At 53.4% G+C, this 19893-nt stretch overlaps 3 protein-coding genes across 3 annotated transcripts; 2 read left to right on the top strand and 1 right to left on the bottom strand.

Annotated features, from left to right (window-relative positions):
• Positions 1-442: 442 nt before the first annotated feature.
• On the top strand, positions 443-1872 carry LOC137916705 (receptor expression-enhancing protein 6-like). The gene is made up of 6 exons (XM_068759674.1): positions 443-575; positions 702-795; positions 1043-1181; positions 1352-1520; positions 1621-1763; positions 1858-1872. Exons 1-6 carry the CDS (start codon positions 443-445, stop codon positions 1870-1872), a joined length of 693 nt encoding a protein of 230 aa, XP_068615775.1.
• A 476-nt stretch (positions 1873-2348) lies between these two features.
• LOC137916702 (UPF0449 protein C19orf25 homolog) lies at positions 2349-6264 on the top strand. The gene is made up of 3 exons (XM_068759671.1): positions 2349-2464; positions 2864-3045; positions 5889-6264. Exons 2-3 carry the CDS (start codon positions 2898-2900, stop codon positions 6068-6070), a joined length of 330 nt encoding a protein of 109 aa, XP_068615772.1. The 5' UTR covers positions 2349-2464; positions 2864-2897; the 3' UTR covers positions 6071-6264.
• Positions 6265-7108: 844 nt separating this feature from the next.
• On the bottom strand, positions 7109-19561 carry LOC137916704 (adenomatous polyposis coli protein 2-like). The gene is made up of 13 exons (XM_068759673.1): positions 19433-19561; positions 18775-18865; positions 17904-18183; positions 17703-17811; positions 17166-17279; positions 17003-17077; positions 15004-15099; positions 14205-14583; positions 14034-14132; positions 13816-13955; positions 12997-13191; positions 12692-12906; positions 7109-12551 (listed from the first exon to the last, which is right to left on the bottom strand). The coding sequence occupies exons 1-13, from the start codon at positions 19559-19561 to the stop codon at positions 7109-7111; spliced, it is 7365 nt and encodes a 2454-aa protein (XP_068615774.1).
• Positions 19562-19893: the final 332 nt, after the last annotated feature.

Here is a 19893-nt window from a genome sequence, read left to right as displayed (position 1 = left end):
GCATTGTGGAGGGGCGGGGCATTGTGCAGGGGTGGAGCATGGGTAGAGGGGTGGAGCATTGTGGAGGGGCGGGGCATTGTGCAGGGGTGGAGCATGGGTAGAGGGGTGGAGCATTGTGGAGGGGCGGGGCATTGTGCAGGGGTGGAGCATTGTGGAGGGGTGGAGCATTGTGGAGGGGCGGGGCATTGTGCAGGGGCGGGGCATGTCCGGACAGAATCCGGTGGAACCTCGTACCCCCTGCCGGAGGTCTCGTGTGAATCCCATCGCTGCTTGTTGTTGTTCTTGTGGACTAAGAAACGTCTTCTTCGTTGTTTGGCTCCTCCTCCTCCTCCTCCTCCTCCTCCTCCTGCAGCGTAAGCAGATTGTCCTGAAGGAGGATTACTCTCTGGTGGTTCTCCCTCCACTGCTGCTGGTCTTCCTCTGACCCCCTTGTTTGAGGACCATGGGTCTGCTGGACATGCTGGCGTCCCTCAGAGGACGAGCAGACAAGTTTCTGAATGAGAAGAACATGGTGACGGACTTCCTGGGGAAGGTGGAGGACAGAACGGGGGTCAGGAAGAAGATCCTGGCTCTGGGTATGTCGGACACGGAGCTCCTGGATGGGCTCTGTTGTTGTTCCGTTGGTATGATTGGAGCTTCCTGCCCCGCCCGTCAGCCAATCAGCCGCTAGCAATCGGTGCTGTCGTGTGTGTGTCACCCAGGTGCCGTCTCGCTGACGGGACTCTACCTGGTTTATGGATATGGTGCCTCCCTCATCTGCAACCTGATTGGTTTCGTCTACCCAGCCTTTTACTCGTGAGTAAAGTGGGCGGGGTCTCCTGAGATTGAGGATCTCCAGGTGAATCCACCGTCGACGGTGCAGGTGTTTCAAGAGACGGCTGGAGTCCAGGCCTGCTCTGAGAGGATCTCCTATGTGGGCGTGTCCTGGTCATGGTTTCTGGTTAAAGGTCGTCTCGGTGCAAAGCGAACAGCACCAGAGTTCTTTGTCGGGTCCAGGTCCCGGTCTTTGTCGGAGCTAACGGGTCCTTTGGTCTCTCGGCAGAATAAAAGCCATTGAGAGTCCCAGCAAGGAAGACGACACCAAATGGCTGACCTACTGGGTGGTGTACGGGGTCTTCAGCCTGGGGGAGTTCTTCTCCGATATCTTCCTCTACTGGTTTCCCTTCTACTACGCTTTTAAGGTGAGACACACTCGAGCGTAGCTAAATGAGGATGATGTAGCAATGAGCTGGTGAACCTGTGATGAGGTGCTGGAGTTAGCACATAGCAGCAGCAGGATGATGCTAAGCTAACAATGAATCCGTATCCAGGAAGTCTGGACCCAGCATGACTGTGTCCTCTGTGGTTCCAGTGTCTCTTCCTGTTGTGGTGCATGGCTCCCATATCCTGGAACGGCTCCCAGGTCATCTACGACAAAGTGGTCCGGCCCGTCTTCCTCCGCCACGAGGCCACGGTGGACAACATGGTGAACAACCTCGGCGGGAAGGTCATGAACGCGGCTGAGAACCTCACCAGAGAAGGTAGAGGCCGGTTCATTACGGGCACCTGACAGGCACCTGACGGGCACCCACCTGGATCTGGCCCACTTTGAGTGACTATTCCTTCCTTCCCTCTCTCCAGTCCTGACCGCTCTGATGAAGAACAAAGCGTTGGTGACTCCAGGACCGCCGGTCGCTCAGCTGGAACCTAAAAGTTTACCGAGTTCGTCGACAGAAAAATCACCGTCTGAAGCGATTCCATCACAGCCAAGCGAAGAACCGCCTGTACGCAATACACCTGGTTTATGCTAAGCTAAGCTAAGCCAAAGGTTGGGTCCTGTATTCAGAGCTGGGTCTAACTTCCTCTGTTCTGTTCCAGCCTTTCCTGGGTTAAGATCCGGTAACTCTGGTCTGGTGTCGGCAGAACCCCGAGTCCAGAAGAGGAGGAGCAGGACCGGAGACTGAACGGGCCTGACAGTTTGGTCCAGTGACTGGGATGCTGGATGCTGACCCCCAAATATCTTGTTGTTTAAGATCAGAAACACCTGAAACGGGTCAGGAACTAAAACCAGTTAGGTTCCACGGTTCTCCTCCTGCAGACCTCTAGCACCCCCAGGAGGTGAGAAGGAGCTACTGACCATAGACTCCCTCCATGTCGTTATTTGTATGTTTGAAAACATAAACGTGTTTTTGACATCTCTTGATCATTTCCATTGTGATAAGAAATAAACAATGTCTGCTCTGATGCTGTTCTGACGTCATGATCCTCATCCAACGTCATCCCTGACCAGACACGCTGACATGTAAAGGATGACGTGTCGTGAAGGCGTGGCCTCTACGCGTCCGCTCTGGCGTAATGACGTAGGAACCCTTGACGTGCAGCGTTTGTGGAAGTTTTTGTTCAGCTGCCTTTCGCTAGTGTCGTTATTGTGCGTTACGGGAGTAATCTGATTACCTGTGAGACTCGTTACTGTGAGACTGAACTGGTAAGACCGACCAGCAGCCGGGTCCCGTCCGCCGAACTCCGTTTGAGATTTGGCCAGTTAAACTCTAAACGCGTCCGGTTTCGAACCGGAACGCGTTATTCCGGTAGAACGTGCGGCTCGTGAACGACCCGGTATTCCTGTTGAATCCGGCTATCGAATAAATCACCGGAATACAACGAATATCCACTTCCAGACCGATTTAAGCAGCTAGTTAGCTAGTTAGCATTAGCTTCCCCTGTCGTCTGGGCTGGATGACGTCAGAAGAAACGAGTCTAAATTGCGTGACGCGCAGCTTGAGATTCGTCAGTGGTTGATTATCATTCTTTACGTGCTGGGCGTGTTTCATTGATTCGTGGGGGAGGAGCCACTTTATATTGATCATTGATCATGAATCTGTAGCTCCTCAGGTGGAGGTGAAGCTGGATCCGGCAGCATGAACGTCGGATCCAAACATAAGAAGAGGGCGGTTCTCCCCAGCCGCCCCGACCCCCCCAGCGTGGACCAGATCCTGGAGGACATCAACAGGGCCGCTCCCGACGACCCGGTCTTCAGCGTCCCGGAACCGGAGCAGACTGGACAAGGTGAGTCCACATGGCCCAGAAGAGATCCAGAGCAAAGGTTCTACCTTCGAGAACACAACAGAACCTTGCCGGTATCGTTCCACACCCAGCGGACCCAGGAACAAACGAGAAGGGAGAAATGTCCTTTGAGTTCAGGGACCGGTTCTGCTGTAGTTTAGGGACCGGTTCTGCTGTCGTTTACTGACTGGTTCTCCTGTCGTTTACTGACTGGTTCTCCTGTCATTTACTGATCGGTTCTCCTGTCGTTTACTGACCGGTTCTGCTGTCGTTTGCTGACCGGTTCTGCTGTCGTTTACTGACCGGTTCTGCTGTCGTTTACTGGCCGGTTCTCCTGTCGTTTACTGACCGGTTCTCCTGTCGTTTACTGACCGGTTCTGCTGTCGTTTACTGGCCGGTTCTCCTGTCGTTTACTGACCGGTTCTCCTGTAGTTTACTGATCGGTTCTGCTGTCGTTTACTGACCGGTTCTGCTGTCGTTTACTGACTGGTTCTCCTGTCGTTTACTGACCGGTTCTGCTGTAGTTTAGGGACCGGTTCTCCTGTCGTTTACTGACCGGTTCTGCTGTCGTTTACTGACCGGTTCTGCTGTCGTTTACTGACCGGTTCTGCTGTCGTTTACTGATCGGTTCTGCTGTCGTTTACTGACCGGTTCTCCTGTCGTTTACTGACCGGTTCTCCTGTCGTTTACTGACCGGTTCTGCTTTCGTTTACTGACCGGTTCTCCTGTCGTTTACTGACCGGTTCTCCTGTCGTTTACTGACCGGTTCTCCTGTCGTTTACTGACCGGTTCTCCTGTCGTTTACTGACCGGTTCTGCTTTCGTTTACTGACCGGTTCTCCTGTCGTTTGCTGACCGGTTCTCCTGTCGTTTACTGACTGGTTCTCCTGTCGTTTACTGACCGGTTCTCCTGTCGTTTACTGACCGGTTCTGCTGTCGTTTACTGACCGGTTCTCCTGTCGTTTGCTGACCGGTTCTCCTGTCGTTTACTGACCGGTTCTCCTGTCGTTTACTGACCGGTTCTCCTGTAGTTTACTGACCGGTTCTCCTGTCGTTTACTGACCGGTTCTCCTGTCGTTTACTGACCGGTTCTGCTTTCGTTTACTGACCGGTTCTCCTGTCGTTTGCTGACCGGTTCTCCTGTAGTTTACTGACCGGTTCTCCTGTCGTTTACTGACCGGTTCTGCTGTCGTTTACTGACCGGTTCTGCTGTCGTTTACTGACCGGTTCTGCTGTCGTTTACTGACCGGTTCTGCTGTAGTTTAGGGACCGGTTCTGCTGTAGTTTAGGGACCGGTTCTGCTGTAGTTTACTGACCGGTTCTCCTGTAGTTTACTGACCGGTTCTCCTGTCGTTTACTGACCGGTTCTGCTGTAGTTTACTGACCGGTTCTCCTGTAGTTTACTGACCGGTTCTCCTGTCGTTTACTGACCGGTTCTCCTGTAGTTTACTGACCGGTTCTCCTGTCGTTTACTGATCGGTTCTCCTGTCGTTTACTGACCGGTTCTCCTGTCGTTTACTGACCGGTTCTGCTTTCGTTTACTGACCGGTTCTGCTGTCGTTTACTGACCGGTTCTGCTGTCGTTTACTGACCGGTTCTGCTGTAGTTTAGGGACCGGTTCTGCTGTAGTTTACTGACCGGTTCTCCTGTCGTTTACTGACCGGTTCTGCTGTCGTTTACTGATCGGTTCTCCTGTCGTTTACTGACCGGTTCTCCTGTCGTTTACTGACCGGTTCTCCTGTCGTTTACTGACCGGTTCTCCTGTCGTTTACTGATCGGTTCTCCTGTCGTTTACTGACCGGTTCTCCTGTCGTTTACTGACCGGTTCTGCTTTCGTTTACTGACCGGTTCTGCTGTCGTTTACTGACCGGTTCTGCTGTCGTTTACTGACCGGTTCTGCTGTAGTTTAGGGACCGGTTCTGCTGTAGTTTACTGACCGGTTCTCCTGTCGTTTACTGACCGGTTCTGCTGTAGTTTAGGGACCGGTTCTGCTGTAGTTTACTGACCGGTTCTCCTGTCGTTTACTGACCGGTTCTGCTGTCGTTTACTGATCGGTTCTCCTGTCGTTTACTGACCGGTTCTCCTGTCGTTTACTGACCGGTTCTCCTGTCGTTTACTGATCGGTTCTCCTGTCGTTTGCTGACCGGTTCTCCTGTCGTTTGCTGACCGGTTCTCCTGTCGTTTGCTGACCGGTTCTCCTGTCGTTTGCTGACCGGTTCTCCTGTCGTTTGCTGACCGGTTCTCCTGTCGTTTGCTGACCGGTTCTCCTGTCGTTTGCTGACCGGTTCTCCTGTCGTTTGCTGACCGGTTCTCCTGTCGTTTGCTGACCGGTTCTCCTGTCGTTTACTGATCGGTTCTGTCGTTTACTGACCGGTTCTCCTGTCGTTTACTGATCGGTTCTGCTGTCGTTTACTGACCGGTTCTGCTGTCGTTTACTGACCGGTTCTCCTGTCGTTTACTGACCGGTTCTCCTGTCGTTTACTGACCGGTTCTCCTGTCGTTTACTGACCGGTTCTGCTGTCGTTTACTGACCGGTTCTGCTGTCGTTTACTGACCGGTTCTGCTGTAGTTTAGGGACCGGTTCTGCTGTAGTTTACTGACCGGTTCTCCTGTAGTTTAGGGACCGGTTCTGCTGTCGTTTACTGACCGGTTCTCCTGTCGTTTACTGACCGGTTCTGCTGTCGTTTACTGATCGGTTCTCCTGTCGTTTACTGACCGGTTCTGCTGTCGTTTACTGATCGGTTCTGCTGTCGTTTACTGACCGGTTCTCCTGTCGTTTACTGACCGGTTCTCCTGTCGTTTACTGACCGGTTCTCCGGTCCTGTACGGACTGGTCTCCCTCCTCAGATCGGGCCCGGCCGTCAGACCGTGACGTGGAGCTGAGGTTCCAGCAGTGCCGTCAGTACCTGGAGCTGAACGAGCAGCTGCAGGAGGCGCGGGGGCGGCTGCTCCGACAGAGGGAGGAGCTGCGAGCTGCGGGGGAGCAGCTGAAGAACGATGTAGCAGAGGTCAAAGGTCAAGCTCTGTGACTTCCTCCCTCTGTAGACCCACCTCTTCTTCGTGTCAGACGGCCCGGCTCAGCTGAAGCCGCCGCGCCCGCGAGCCAGGCTGGTGATGTTTCAGTTGACCTCTGACCTCTCAGCCGGAATCTGCCGATGCTAATGCTAGCTAACATGGCTGTGTCCCAGCAACAATGATTCATCAATAAATCGTTTAATATTCGACATCAATCAGACGTGCATGACATCTGAGAAGACCGGTCTGGACCGGTTCATCTGCACAGATTAAATATGCCACTGATCAATACTGGAAGTGATTGATCTATAGATGGATTCATATGAAGTGTTTATGTGAGGGCGGGTGACGAGGGGAGCCAATCAAATCAGCACCCAAATAGGGTCAGAAACTACAAAAACTACGACAGTACTTATACTGAGCAATCCCGCAGTATTTAACAAAGGTACATACTGAACATGATTATTCAACAATGTGTAATGGTGAGGAGATGATCCTTTAATAGTTATTACAGGTGTATAATAGAAGGTGCGGCGGTTAGATCAGGATAAAGGTTGGAGACAACGGTCCTAAAGGACAGAATCAGACATCAGGCCAGACACCTGAAGCTTTGGAAGAACGCCGTGTTCCCCGACACTCCACAGGGCTTCGGAACCAATGATCTGGGTCAAAGGCCCGATGTCCCGACAGACAGACGTTATGTTCTGGAAGTCTTCCACCTTCTCAGGAAAAAGTCCGACTGACGTTTGCATATGATCGTTCTTCACCGAGTTGTGTCTCGGGACAAATCGGGATCCACGTGTTGGACTTCAGTGTCTCTTGTGTCTTTACAAATACAAAAAAAAGTACAAAAAGAAGCTCTTCCATTTCGTCTTTGAGCTTCTTCTGTGAAGCACGTCAACCTTTCTCGATGCCGTGATCAATTGTTCAGGGAGAACGTAAAGGGTCACTACCCGAGGTTTAAGGGACCCGCTCAAAGCGAGCCGGTCCGCCTGAGTGCCGAGCTTCGTTCTGGAACGCCGTAGAGTCGTCCACGTAGTCCACGACTCGCCCTATGAGTCATCGGCCGCTCCCGACTTCTCGGCGGCGGCGGCTGCTTGGCTCGGTGCGTCTGCTCGGCAGGGGGCCATGGGGCTTGGGGTGTAGTTAAATGGAGTGATTCTGGCGGCCTTGCCGGGCGGGCCTTGACGGAAATGGACTGCTCCACTCGCGTGGCTTTCCGGTTTGCCCGTAAATACATTGGTGTGGCTCCTCAGAGAACCTTCTGGATCTCCATCCTGGAAGTTACTCCCAGCGGAGGGACCGATCTTTCTGAGTAACGCAAGCCGGGCCATTTCCCCCGAGTTCGCTGGAGCCGTTTCGACGGTGCTCGTGTTGGTTGTGTTTGGAAAGTCCTCCGTCTGGACCGTGGCATCGCTGGTCTTGCGAGATGCGAGTAGGATGGTTGGCAGTTTTCCCGGCTTTGGCTTTTCCCCGTCAGGACAAGGTACCAGAGGTAACGCGTTGGCTGGCAGAGTAATTTTTAAGATCTGAGGTACTTCTTCATCCCTGATCCTTCTCCAAGACCTCTGCACTTTTTTCTTGGCGCCGTCCTCGCTCTTTGCTCTTCCGCTTGAATCAGATGATGAAGAGCGGAGGGAGGAGCGGCTGGTAACGCGGCTCAGTATGTTTATGCTTGGCGATGAGGCGTGACGTTTAAAGGCGTCTTTACCTTGTTGCTGCTTGGCTCCAGACACTCTACCTGGGCCGCTTCGCTGAGCCCCCCTGCAGGGGCTTTCAGAGCTAGTTCGCCTGCCTGCACGTCTCGGAGGCTGCTTCCTTTCACTGGACGTGGCCCTCGAGAAGGAGCACGTTTCTTTCTCAACACCATCATTTGGCCGTTTTACTCGCTGCTCTTGGACTGCACCTTGCACCCTTTTCTGAGTTTGCACGGCTGCCTTGAGTTCCTGGCAGCGCGATGAGCACAGGAAGACCGCTGAAGCTCCAGGAAGTGTCCTACGGGGCGATGCATTCTGGGACCTGTTCAGGCTGCGTGCAGAGCCGTCACGTCTCAACATGGTCTTCGGTTCCTTGATGAAAGTCAGCTGCCGCATGAAGCCGCTGCGGTCGGACTCGCTGCCGTGTGAAAGGGCTGAGGTCAACCTGACGAGCTCAGATCGAGTCGCTGGCGGAACCTTCTCCCCATTGTTGTGACCGTTTTGTCTGCTGGCTGTCTGGTTTGTCACCAAGGGGGACAGAGGTCTGGGCCTGGCTGAATTTTGCATAAAAGGGATTCTGACAGGTGACTTCTGAGTTTTAGGCGGTGGAGTTTTTTCATTGTGGTTCACGGCGGGCGAGCGGCCTTTCCGTTCTCGGGCACTGCTTGCTGGCGGGCTGCTGTTTGGTGACGCATTCTTTTTCTGGAGAGTTTTGTTTGTCTGAGTTGGGGACGGTATGTTCTGTGACTGCTTGGATGGTGTCGATGATTGTGACGATCCAGAGGACGAACCTTTTGGTAACCTGGGCGGTGGAGTGGAGCTCCTCTTTGGCAAAGAAAGCTCAACATCCTGGGGGTGGCCTAATCTATGAAGACTCTTTGATCTGTGCTGAGCAAGGTTTGGGTTCTTCGGAGCGTCCATCTTGGTTGCTACCTTTCTCGGGGCGGGTCTTTGCGATGGAGCGGCCTCTTTCTTTGGTGTGTAGATCACTGTCCTGCCTCTGAACACCACTGGTAAGTTTGGAACTGGTTTGCGCTGAGCGAAGTCCAGAGGTTTATTTGCCTTTTTGTCTTTGGCAAACTTCGGTTCTTTGGGTGTAAAGCTGGACGTCGACATGAAGGATAAGACCGACTCGGTCTCTTCAGAGGATGGCTCTTGGGACTTGGAGGCCTGCAGCCCCGTGACAACACAATTAGCTCCTTCCTGTATGGCTCTCCATTCGACGCTGTTGAGGTCCGAGTCTTTGTCCCATGCTGTATCATCGCTATCCATTTCCTCATCCACGGTCCACCCATCGGAGGCCTTCTGCTTGTGGGGCTTGTCTTTCTTCTTCCGGGCAGCGAGCTTCCTTCTTTGCTTGGGCATGGCAGATGTGATGCATTTGTGAAGAAGGTCGTCTTCTGAGTCCATGCTGACGGAGCTCGGTGAGCTCGGCTCCTCGTATCTACCGTGAGCCGCCGCAGGCTTTGCTTTTTGCACCGTGTTTAGGGATCTGTTGTGTCTGTTTCTACACCATATTTTCTGACCTTTGGATTTATGATCCTCAAACTCGGCGTCGCTCAGAGAACTGAGCGAGGAGCTGAGTGAGTGACGTTCCATGGATTCACCCTTTATCAGAGTCTCTTTTATCCTGTGGAATCCTCTGGACTTTCCTTGGGCATTATCAATCTTGCCAATATTGGTCATGCTTCGGGAGAGAGTTTTCTTATTTGATTCCCTGATCTGTTTTCTAATTGTTTGTTTCAACGAGTTGTCATTTTCGCCGTCGTAGAAGCTGTTGCTCTCATCTGACGACTGCGGCATTTTTTGAAAGATTGAGTTTCCTTTTTGTGATGTCATAGTACCTTCGGTGTTTTGCTTGATGACGGGCAGTCCCGGCTTCCTGAGCGGGCCTTGACGCGGTCGCTGTTGTTGGCTAGGCGACTGATCACGATGTCTTTGACTTGCCACTCTATCAGCTACCTCTTTGCTTTGCATCAGCACCCTCTGAGTGGGAACAACGTGCCTGCTGATCCGGGTCCTTTGTGCCTCAGGTGGGTAGTTCATCCTGTTGGGTTGGTGGAAGTGTGAGAAGATCCTCAAGTCTTCGATCCTCTTTGCCTCATCGTTAAACTCCTGTTTGTTCATACTTTTAGCTGTGCAGTCTTTAGCGCCCCTGTCCTTAACTGGGTATTGAATTGTGTCATCACTTAGGGACGTTGTGCTTGAGAAGTTGACCGGTGTACCCTCTGTAGAATCCGTGAAGGACGAGTCATCAAATTTCAAGTCCTTTTGTGGGATGATGATTTTCCTCCCAGGATACAGTTGCGTTTTGCCGTTGGGGAGGATCATGTACACTGGGAGGTGTATTGGTTTCCGGCTCTGTGAATTGAGAACGTGAGGAATGGTGGTCACCGGGGAAGGTCTTACTTTTCTGGACTTGGAAGGCATTGCTGAGTTGATGCATTCCTTCAGGATTTCTATGTCGTCGTCGGAGTTTCCCTCGCTGTATCGCCCCCCGTGGTCGGCTCGCTGCTCGTCCTCCTCCGGGAAAGGATCGTTTTTGTCATTTTGCTGGAGTAGCGGCATCAACTTCAGTTCCACGTCTTTCTGTATGTAATGTTCGTGAAGAGGCAAAGCGCTCAAACTCGAAGCACAGGAGAAATTCTCCGAGGGCTTTTCCACAGTGAAGTAGATCATGCTGTCCAGGTCAGGAGGAAGGTTGAACCTTTCCTTGGAATCTGCGACCTCCATAAATGTCCGCAGGCTGCTTTCCCACTGGCCTGCCGTTCCTGTCGTCTGTGCTTCTGGTACGCTTGACTCGACGCAGCAAGGCGTTTTACTCCTACTCGGGGGCATGGTTTGGCCTGGGCTGTCGGGAAGATCGCTCGGACTGATCGTTCCGTCAATCATCTCACTGCATGGATCGCTTTGGATTGAACTGGCAATGGAGGGAGATTCAAAGCTCCCGAGTGAACTGACTGAGCTGCAGCGACTCAATACCAGCGGTGTCTCATGGATGTAGTTTTCAGATGAACTCGAGGGAGATCTATCTTCAAGCACTGCTGGTGAAACTCCCCTGAGGAACACCTTCTCCCTTTTGGTGGGACAGGGTATCTCAATGGGATCCGTCTCCCGACAGGGGACGGTTTTTGGGTCCGTCATCAGCAGCTGGCTGTCGGTCAGATCCTCCAGGGTTCCATCCTCTTCGGCTCTCTCCACCACTTCTTCATCCTCTACTTCAATTATTTCTAATGATGAGTCACTCTCAAGCTCATTCTCACTTTGTCCGTCCCCAGAGGACAGGGAGGAGAGTGAACTGCAGCGGGAGAAGCAAATCGGGGTGTTTTCAACAGAGTATTTCTGGACGGTCTCCATCGTCCCGATGGTTGGGCTTTGGGCGGTTGCCATTGGAGAGCGTTTCGTAATGCTGCCCCCAGTCGGGGCAGTCGGTACCCAGGCTCGTCTCCTCATTGCTTGGGCAGCCTGAACATTGACGGCTGTCTTTGCCACACCGCATGTGGCCACACCCTGAATGAGCGGTACCTGCTGATAAGAAGGAGACGGTTTAATCGACGCCATGCTGATATCAGAGGAGACTTTGGTGGATTCACTGACGGGCGTTTGTGCCGGTTGATCCTGGTTCCGTTCTGCGTCTGTGCTGCCGATGTCCAACGCTTTCACCTCTTTGCTTTCTACGGAATCTCTCTGGGGAATATCCTGCTGCTTCGCTTGGTTGAGGACGGACGCTACTGGAGTCGGGTAGTCTTGATGAGCCACCTTGAGGTCGAGCTGGTTGGGTCGTTGTTGCTTTGTCAGCGCTCTTGGAGCAGGTTGTAAGTGGTCCTTGCTGCCACAGTAGCCGTCACTGGTGCTGCCGCTGTTTAAGCTATCTGTTGATGCGCTTGTGTGGGCCGTTTTGAGGCGTAAGAGGGCGTTTGCACGACTCAACCGTTCTCGGTGGGCCAAGCTGCTTGTGTCGGAGACACGGCAGGGGGAGCACGAGTTCTTCTGGGCTTCATGTATTCCATAAGGCCACTCTGCCAGGTGGTCCTCAGAGCTCAGGCTGAAGCTGTCCTCCGAGGACGTGTGCATGGCGATGTCCTCCACCAGCCTGTCGATCTTGGCGACAGTGTTGGTGATCTTTTTAGCGAGCTTCTCTGCAGCAGCAGACACGTCGTCAGAAGGCTCGTGTCTCTTCTCCAACGCACGAGGCCGGTCTACATCTCTCTCTGGTTCACCGTCCCTCTTGCATGGCTGGTTTTGCATGAGGTTAGAGTTGGTGAGAAACATAGACAGCATGGAGAAGCTCCCCGTGTCCAGGCTACTTGATACGTTGGGAGCCTCGTCATCGTCGAAGCAACCAGAATCTGATGCGTAATCCTTTGCCAGACTCTCGATGTGTCGTAGCGGCTTGTTGAGGGTCAAGTGCTTGGGGCTCTGTTTCTCGAGGGTGTCAAATGTCTCCGCTAGCTGTTTAGCGTCCAGCTCGGCCTCCAGAGCCTTCTGTTTCCTCATGTAGAGGGAAGGCATGCAGGAGCCCGGAGAAACCACTGCAGCGTCTTTGTACTTCAGGGGCCGATTCGTGAGGAGATTCCTTAAAGCCGCAGCGCTGCCCATCGCTATCATCTTGTGCTTGGAATGGATCAGGTTGCGCAGCATGCTTACTGCTCCAAGGTCCCACAGCAGCTCCTGGTCCTCTGAACATCTGGCAGAAAGGTTCCACAGAGTCCCACAGGCATTACTCACTATGGTCAGGCTGTGGGAGCGCAGGTGCTGCAGCAGAGTTTGGAGGCAGTTGTGGTCCCTTAGGATTTGTCTTCAAAAGGAAACGGGAGAAAAAGCCATTTCAGCGCTTCTACACCGGCATAAAGCAAATTCTGATTCGAGCTTCTTGTTTTCAATTGATTTAGGCTTGTTGGGAAAACAAACTGGCCTTTCATGCGTCCACTACGTTACCTGTAGTCTTCTCTGGTGGCGACCAGACTGGACACGTTACGAAGGATCCCTCCCCCGCTCTCAATGATGGCGAGCGAATTGGTCTGGCATCGGTACGTCAAGGTGCTGACCAGGAAGCCCAGAGCGCCGTCCACAGAGCAGATCGCCACCTTGTTGTCGATGCTGTGGGCTGACAGATTCCACAGAGCGCTCAAAAGACTCTTCAAGGTGGACTCCTGGAAAGCCAGCACAAAAGGAGTTTTACCTGGAATCATTGAATAGACGTTGCCGTGGTTACGGGACTCGGCTGGTCTGGCTACTGTTACCTTGGTGGCCTGCAGGGCGCAGGTCATCAGTGCAGACACGCAGCCGATGTCTCTGAGGACTCGCTTGCTGTTGATGTCGGCCCTCCAGGACAGATTCCTCAGGATGCTGGAGACCACCTGGTGAAGCTCCTCGCTGTCTGAGGCCAGCTGGGCCACCAGAGCCTGGAGGCAGTTCTTCTTCGAGCACAGAGTGGCCTGAAGCGAAACGGAAGCAGAAGCCCCAGGCTAAAGGCATGCTAACGATAACACCAAGGTTAATGCTAACGCTAAAGCCATAGCACTGTGGCTAGCAACATGCATCCCAACACTAGAACTATTGTTGCGCGTAACGGGGCATTTTCAGCCTTGGATGATGTTAGCTTAGCATCTTTTACCAGTGTTAGCCGCAGCCACCCACTTAATCCATCTGAACTCCCTTAGCAACATGCTAATTAGTAGCGAGAACAGTCTGAAGCCGTATGTTTGTGGACCGGGTCCGACCCGGTCTGGTGCCTGGTGGGCCTCCGGTTCCTTCGTGTTCGATCCCGATCGCTTTAAAAACTGTTTTGCCAGCTGATCCCGGATCAGTGAACAGATTCCTCCTGAAATCCGTGTTGAAATATTTGGGGACTGATTTTTATAGTGCATTTACGGTTGTTCTTCCGAGGGAGCGTGTTCAGTACCAAACTCGGTACCACTAGGTGGTTCTGGCTCTGAACTGCAGGTTGTGTCCTGCGTCGGCATCAAAACCGAACGCGCCTGAAACAGCCGTGAGTACGTGAACGCAGTAAAAGTACACGGTGCAGCAGGACACCTCGGTGTCTTCACGCTCCTCTGTACCTTATTGACGACGTCCCCGAAGGTCAGGTTGGTCACCGCCATCCCTGCGTAGCGGCGCAGCGCCATGTTGATGGGGTCATTCTGCGAACCGTACAGGTCCCGGTCCAGGTGGATCAGATCGGCCACTACCTGTAGACCGCCTGGATCAAACACAAACTGATTAGCAGAGGGTGGCGCCGGTGTTGGGGGCGGGATCAAAGTGACGGCTGTCGGATGACCTAATTCGTTCATGGCTCGTCTGTACTCCTCTTCAAAGGAAAGCTTCATGATGGCACACATGGCCTGACAGATCTGAGGCTCCACGGGTTCAGGGGCGTCTGGAGAAGAGAGCAACGGCGGTGTTGACGAGGGGTTGCCATGGTTACCGGGGGCTTGTGAGCGTCACTCACCGGTGGATTGGGTCCCTGCGTGGCTCTCCATCCAGTCCCAGCCGCTGTCGCAGTAGGTCCGGACCTGCTCCAGCATGTGCAGCACCCTCATCTCGCGGCGGGCCTGGCCCTCGTCCTGCTGCGAGTAGACCACGTTATGGAGGGCGGCGCTCGCTCGGGATTTGGCCTCCCTGCTGCAGCCCGCCATTGTCGGGGTCTCCCCGGCGCCACCGTTACTGCACGGTGCTTCGTGGAGGATCTGGACGAGAAGGGGGACGCAGCCGGACCTTCTCATGGCGAGGCAGCTGTCCTGAGAGCTGGACAGCGCCAGCAGCGTCCGGGACATCTCCTCCTTGTCTCTGTTAGCGAGCATGGAGAGGAGCCAGAACACCATCTCCACCTGAGGGCGGGTTCAGAGGGTTAGTGGTGCGTCAGACCGGATCCCGCTCCCGACCCATGTTGCTGTTGCCTCCACCAAGGAGGTTCTGGTTCTGGTCCTGATGCCGTTTGTCTGTTAGCAGTTACAGAAAAACTGCTGGATGGATCTGGATGCATAAAACTGGAGATGGTCCTGGTCTAACTTGGATCCATTAAATTCTGAGAGCGATCCGGATTCCCGTCTGGATCCAGAAACATCTGGATTTTCCCATTTACTTATAGAGGAGGCTTTGAAAATCCTATCTTGTAAAATCTGTCATAAAGGGCTCCGACATGAACCTTTTGCGATATTAAATTTCTTTAAACGATTAAAGAGATGAAAGCCTGGATGTGTTCGGCTGCGTTAACCCCTTGTGAACCCTTTCCGCTGGAGTGACGTCACCTTGCTGCCTCCATCTGAAGGAGCTTCTGCTCCCCCCGCGGCTGATGACGTGGTGTTCTCCGGCTCTCCAGCAGGGGGCTTCTCAGCTCCAGACAGCTGCAGACACAAACGGGAGGAGGAAGATGATGAGTATGTGTACTTTGTGATTGTGTATCAAAGTAAAGTGTACATTTCATGTTATGATTCCGTTTACAGGTTAAGCTGCACTCGGTTGGTTTTCCTGCAGTGACCGTCGCCCACCAGCAGGTGGCGACAGTTTTCTCTGGGACGTAATGAAAAATGAATCGATCAACGATAAAGCTTCTGAGAGGCTGAATGTTGATCTGGTCGTTGGGGCTGATCTCAAATCTGGATTATGAATTAATTCTTGATTTTTATTGAACATCTTTTGTATCTTTTGAAGAGAAATATTGAAACCAGACTTTTTCTCATCTTAAAATAATTGAATCAGATAAAACCGTCCATCAGGACATTCCTGAGGGACGCTTCCCTGAACACACGCACACTCGGCGCCCCTCTTTGTCTGCAGCCACATCGCACCCGGAGGCGTTGCCATGGTGATGGGGGATGAAACGCGGCTGAGCTCTCTCCGTGGCGCCGATCCAAACCTCCATTAAACGCGAGCAGCTGCACGCATCGGCACAAAGTGGATGCGGGGGAGGAAACCGATCCGTGTCGGTCGGTTCGTCCGTCACCGGAGCCCCTCCCCATTTCAGCATGTAGAAAACATCTCATTTGTTAGCTATGACTCTTTTCTTAATCGACCAATCGTAACCATGGCGATTTGTTTATATGACTTAAACTTAATCAGCGCTTTCCCAGGAACACAGAACTCCTGCGACTCCCATCTGGAGGCGAGGAGGACGAGGAGGACGGACTCGCTCTGTGCCGACCCCGCAGCCTGGCAACAGCCAATCACAGCTCAGCTCAGAGGCAGCACAGAAGGTCTGCTTTCTCTGCATGGCAACGGAGGAGGAGGAACCAATCCCGTTCCAGAGTCATCGTTTAAGGATAACGGCCACGTTCAGGTGGTGGAAGGTGAACTTTAGGGACAGCTCCACAGGTAACCGGCTACCTGTGGAGCTGTCCGGTGCTGATCCTGAAGGTGACCTTCAGGAACAGCTCCACAGGTAGCCGGTTACCTGTGGAGCTGTCCGGTGCTGATCCTGAAGGTGACCTTCAGGAACAGCTCCACAGGTAGCCGGTTACCTGTGGAGCTGTCCGGTGCTGATCCTGAAGGTGACCTTCAGGAACAGCTCCACAGGTAGCCGGTTACCTGTGGAGCTGTCCGGTGCTGATCCTGAAGGTGACCTTCAGGAACAGCTCCACAGGTAACCGGCTACCTGTGGAGCTGTCCGGTGCTGTTCCTGAAGGTGACCTTCAGGAACAGCTCCACAGGTAACCGGCTACCTGTGGAGCTGTCCGGTGCTGATCCTGAAGGTGACGTCTTCCGCGGCGTTGACTCAGGAATGTTCTTTATCTTTCCCACTCTGGTTGTTTTTCTGGTTTCTGCATGTCCATGACGAGACAAGATGGAGGCTTTTTGGTTCTGCTTTGATTTTGTATCGGTTATCTTTGTTCCTGATTGGTTGCATTTGAATGGAACTTTTCCACATTATTAGATGTTAATTTATTCCCATCACAAACTTTGGTTCATACTTTACAGTCTGGCTTTATCTCTAACAAGTTAAGCTACAACCTTTTTAAAACGGAATATTTTATTGTAATTACAATAATTAGAGTTAAATAAAAAAGTAAATAGTTATTAGTAGTTACTTTTATTTTACATTAGATTACATTACATTTAGTTACATTTTTACTGCGTTACGTTTCCCCTCCAAAGGCCAAATGTGAACCGTAACGCTAATGTGCTGTTTGACACCCCTGATCTGAGGGGTCCCGGAGACCGCCTGAGGGGTCCCGGAGGCCGCCTGAGGGGTCCCGGAGGCCGCCTGAGGGGTCCCGGGCCGTCCTGTGTCTGTGTGGGCTTGTGTCGGACCTGGAGCTGGCTCTCCTGACTCCCTCGGACCTCCTGCAGCTCCTCCTCCAGCTGCTCCAGACGGGCCACGCGGACCTGCAACACACAGTTCAGCCTGATCCAGATGTTCCAGATGGCGTCTCGGCGCCAACAGGACGTCCCGTCCGTCGCGTCTCCGTCTCACCTGCGACCGCTGCAGCACCTCGTCACCGGTGCCGAAGCGCTCCTCCATCACAGACCGGACCTGCTGCGCCTCAAACTCCAGCTGCTGCCGGATCAGATCCATCTGCAGGGAGAACTAAGACCAGGAGAACTGAGACCAGGAGAACTGAGACCAGGAGAACTGAGACCAGGAGGACTGAGACCAGGAGGACTGAGACCAGGAGAACTGAGACCAGGAGAACTGAGACCAGGAGAACTGAGACCAGGAGAACTGAGACCAGGAGGACTGAGACCAGGAGAACTGAGACCAGGAGAACTGAGACCAGGAGAACTGAGACCAGGAGAACTGAGACCAGGAGAACTGAGACCAGGAGAACTGAGACCAGGAGGACAGTACTGCAGTATCGGGACAGAAAACTACTGTTCACGTCCATCAAAGTACTTTCTACCACTTCCTGGAACTCATTTGTGATCGGATCCGATCAGAACATTGGAGTGAGGTGGAGCGTCTCTCATTAACAGCTATTGATCGCCCGTCTCTGCGGTTTCGGGTTCTCACCGTTTCGATGCGCGGCAGCTGAGCCAGTCTCTGCGACAGCGCCCCCAGCTGGCTGAAGTACCAGCAGCGCTCCCTCTCCTCCCGGTCCATCTCCCCCAGCAGGAGGTTCCTGCCGACGCATCGGAGACCCCGTTAGCCGTTTGAGGCTACGTGCTAACGATGGATCGACCAATCCCCCGGAGGGTGGGCGGGTCAGCTGACCTCTGCTTGTACAGCTCCTCCGCGTGGTGATCGCTCGTACGTCCGTCCGCCCCGCTGATCACAGCCGTTCGGGGCGGGGCTCCATCCAGGAAGTGATGCGGCATCATGACGTCCTCGCTCGACGCAGAGCTCAGACGAGACAAGGTCCTGCTCGGGCACTCATCGAGCCCCACCCCTCTGACACCTGGTGGCCCCGCCCCTCCCGGGCTCTGGGTCAGCAGTCTGAAGTTGTGAGGTTGGTGTTTGAGTTCATAGTAGTTGGTTAGATCCGTGTGGAGCTCTGAGGAGGATCAATAATCAATAATCAGTCAATCGGGTTATTGATTCAGAGAACACGCAGCTTGTGATGTCATCGTTTCAGCAGCTGAAGTCGGCGTCCCTCACAGAAACCGGGTCGGGTTCTGAAGTACTTCAAACGAGATCTTTGTTTGCTGTGGACAGGAAGCTGTTGTTACACCTGTGCGTAGCGTCCAATGGGATCGAGCGGATGTCTGTCCAATCCCTCCCCCGCATCGGAACGCGCACAGAGACGACATGGAGGACGACAGCGAAGGGGAGGAGCCAGTCTTCCCCCTCCCTGGTGAGTGTTGCTACTATGTACACAATTATTCAGTGAACGCCTTTCAGGCGGCATGCTACATGCTACGTGGATAGCATGCCCTTATTTGGTATTGGTTGGTGCCCCGGAGTAAGAGGAGCGGAGCTTCAAGCGCGTGATGAAGGTTAGGGTTAAGTCATCTATGACATCATCTATGACATCATCCTGGACAGACGATCATCTAATCAATGATGAAATCGTTTTCTAAAGTCTCCTGAGAGTCCACCGCAGAGACAATCAAATGAATAATCAATAATCAGCTTCCTGACAGACCTTTGAGTTGGTGCAGCACGTGGCTCCTCCCAGAGGAGGCCAGTGTCCCCGCCTCCTGCTCCAGTTTACTCTGCAGCTGCTTCAGCACCTCCTGCAGCGAAGGAGAACAGAGCCTGAGAAACTGTGTGGACCTGGACCAGTTCACTGTGTGGACCTGGACCAGTTCACTGTGTGGACCTGGACCAGTTCACTGTGTGGACCTGGACCAGTTCACTGTGTGGACCTGGACCAGTTCACTGTGTGGACCTGGACCAGTTCACTGTGTGGACCTGGACAGTGTGGTCTCATGTGCGTGTTGGATGTGCTTGATTGTTAGTCTTAGAGTTGGTGTTGGTTCTACTGGTGTTGGTTCTGGTGTGGTTGGTGGTTCTACTGGTGCTGGTTCTGGTGTAGTTGGTGGTTCTACTGGTGTGGGTTCTGGTGCTGGTGGTTCTACTGGTGCTGGTTCTGGTGCGGTTGGTGGTTCTACTGGTGTGGGTGCTGGTTCTGGTGTGGTTGGTTCTACTGGTGTGGGTTCTGGTGCGGTTGGTGGTTCTACTGGTGTTGGTTCTGGTGTGGTTGGTTCTACTGGTGCTGGTTCTGGTGCGGTTGGTGGTTCTACTGGTGTGGGTGCTGGTTCTGGTGCTGGTTCTGGTGCTGGTTCTGGTTCCAGACTGACCTTCATGCCGAAGGTCTCGGTCTCCAGCTTGGACAGGTGGTTGGAGTTGTCCTCCAGCTCCCTCCTCAGGTGGGAGTTCTCCTTGCGGAGCGCCTCCACCTGGTGGGCCAGCTGGTCGTATGAAGCCATCTTTACAGCCTGCAGCGCCTCCTGCAGGAGGAGCAGAAGGAGGCGTGTTGGCTTCAGGTTAGCCTCTGTAGCATGACGCTACAGACCTCCTACTAGCCCCGCCCCTCAGCCAGTAGACCTGGTACCAAAGGAGGGAGCTGACCCCAGGGGATTGTGGGTAAAGGCAGGGCGTCAGGCGACAGGAGAAACGTACGGACTCTTCGTTTCTGTCATTTTAACCCAAATGTGAAGCGATCGGGGTTTGGGTTGCCCCGCCCCCCCCCACTCTAAAGCGTGTGTGTGAGAGAGAGAGATCAAAAGGCCTGCATTGCCATGGTAACAAGCTCACATCC

This window comes from Brachionichthys hirsutus, unplaced genomic scaffold (genome assembly GCF_040956055.1).
Source record: "Brachionichthys hirsutus isolate HB-005 unplaced genomic scaffold, CSIRO-AGI_Bhir_v1 contig_1246, whole genome shotgun sequence".
Classification (NCBI taxonomy): domain Eukaryota; kingdom Metazoa; phylum Chordata; class Actinopteri; order Lophiiformes; family Brachionichthyidae; genus Brachionichthys; species Brachionichthys hirsutus.
The sequence above is the reverse complement of the archived record's forward strand: the minus strand, read 5'-3'. Positions and strand labels throughout refer to the sequence as shown.

What these genes read in the sequence shown, in the direction of transcription:
- LOC137916702 (XM_068759671.1), top strand. Translation starts at nt 2,898, where the DNA reads ATGAACGTCGGATCCAAACATAAGAAGAGGGCGGTTCTCCCCAGCCGC. An exon ending in ACCGGAGCAGACTGGACAAG is followed by an intron (nt 3,046 to 5,888) that starts GTGAGTCCACAT and finishes CTCCCTCCTCAG; the next exon opens with ATCGGGCCCGGCCGTCAGAC.
- LOC137916705 (XM_068759674.1), top strand. Translation starts at nt 443, where the DNA reads ATGGGTCTGCTGGACATGCTGGCGTCCCTCAGAGGACGAGCAGACAAG. An exon ending in GTCTACCCAGCCTTTTACTC is followed by an intron (nt 796 to 1,042) that starts GTGAGTAAAGTG and finishes GTCTCTCGGCAG; the next exon opens with AATAAAAGCCATTGAGAGTC. An exon ending in CCTTCTACTACGCTTTTAAG is followed by an intron (nt 1,182 to 1,351) that starts GTGAGACACACT and finishes CTGTGGTTCCAG; the next exon opens with TGTCTCTTCCTGTTGTGGTG.
- LOC137916704 (XM_068759673.1), bottom strand. Translation starts at nt 19,561, where the DNA reads ATGGCTTCATACGACCAGCTGGCCCACCAGGTGGAGGCGCTCCGCAAG. An exon ending in GAGGAGCTGTACAAGCAGAG is followed by an intron (nt 17,812 to 17,903) that starts GTCAGCTGACCC and finishes ATGCGTCGGCAG; the next exon opens with GAACCTCCTGCTGGGGGAGA. An exon ending in CTTCAGATGGAGGCAGCAAG is followed by an intron (nt 14,584 to 15,003) that starts GTGACGTCACTC and finishes ACCCGCCCTCAG; the next exon opens with GTGGAGATGGTGTTCTGGCT.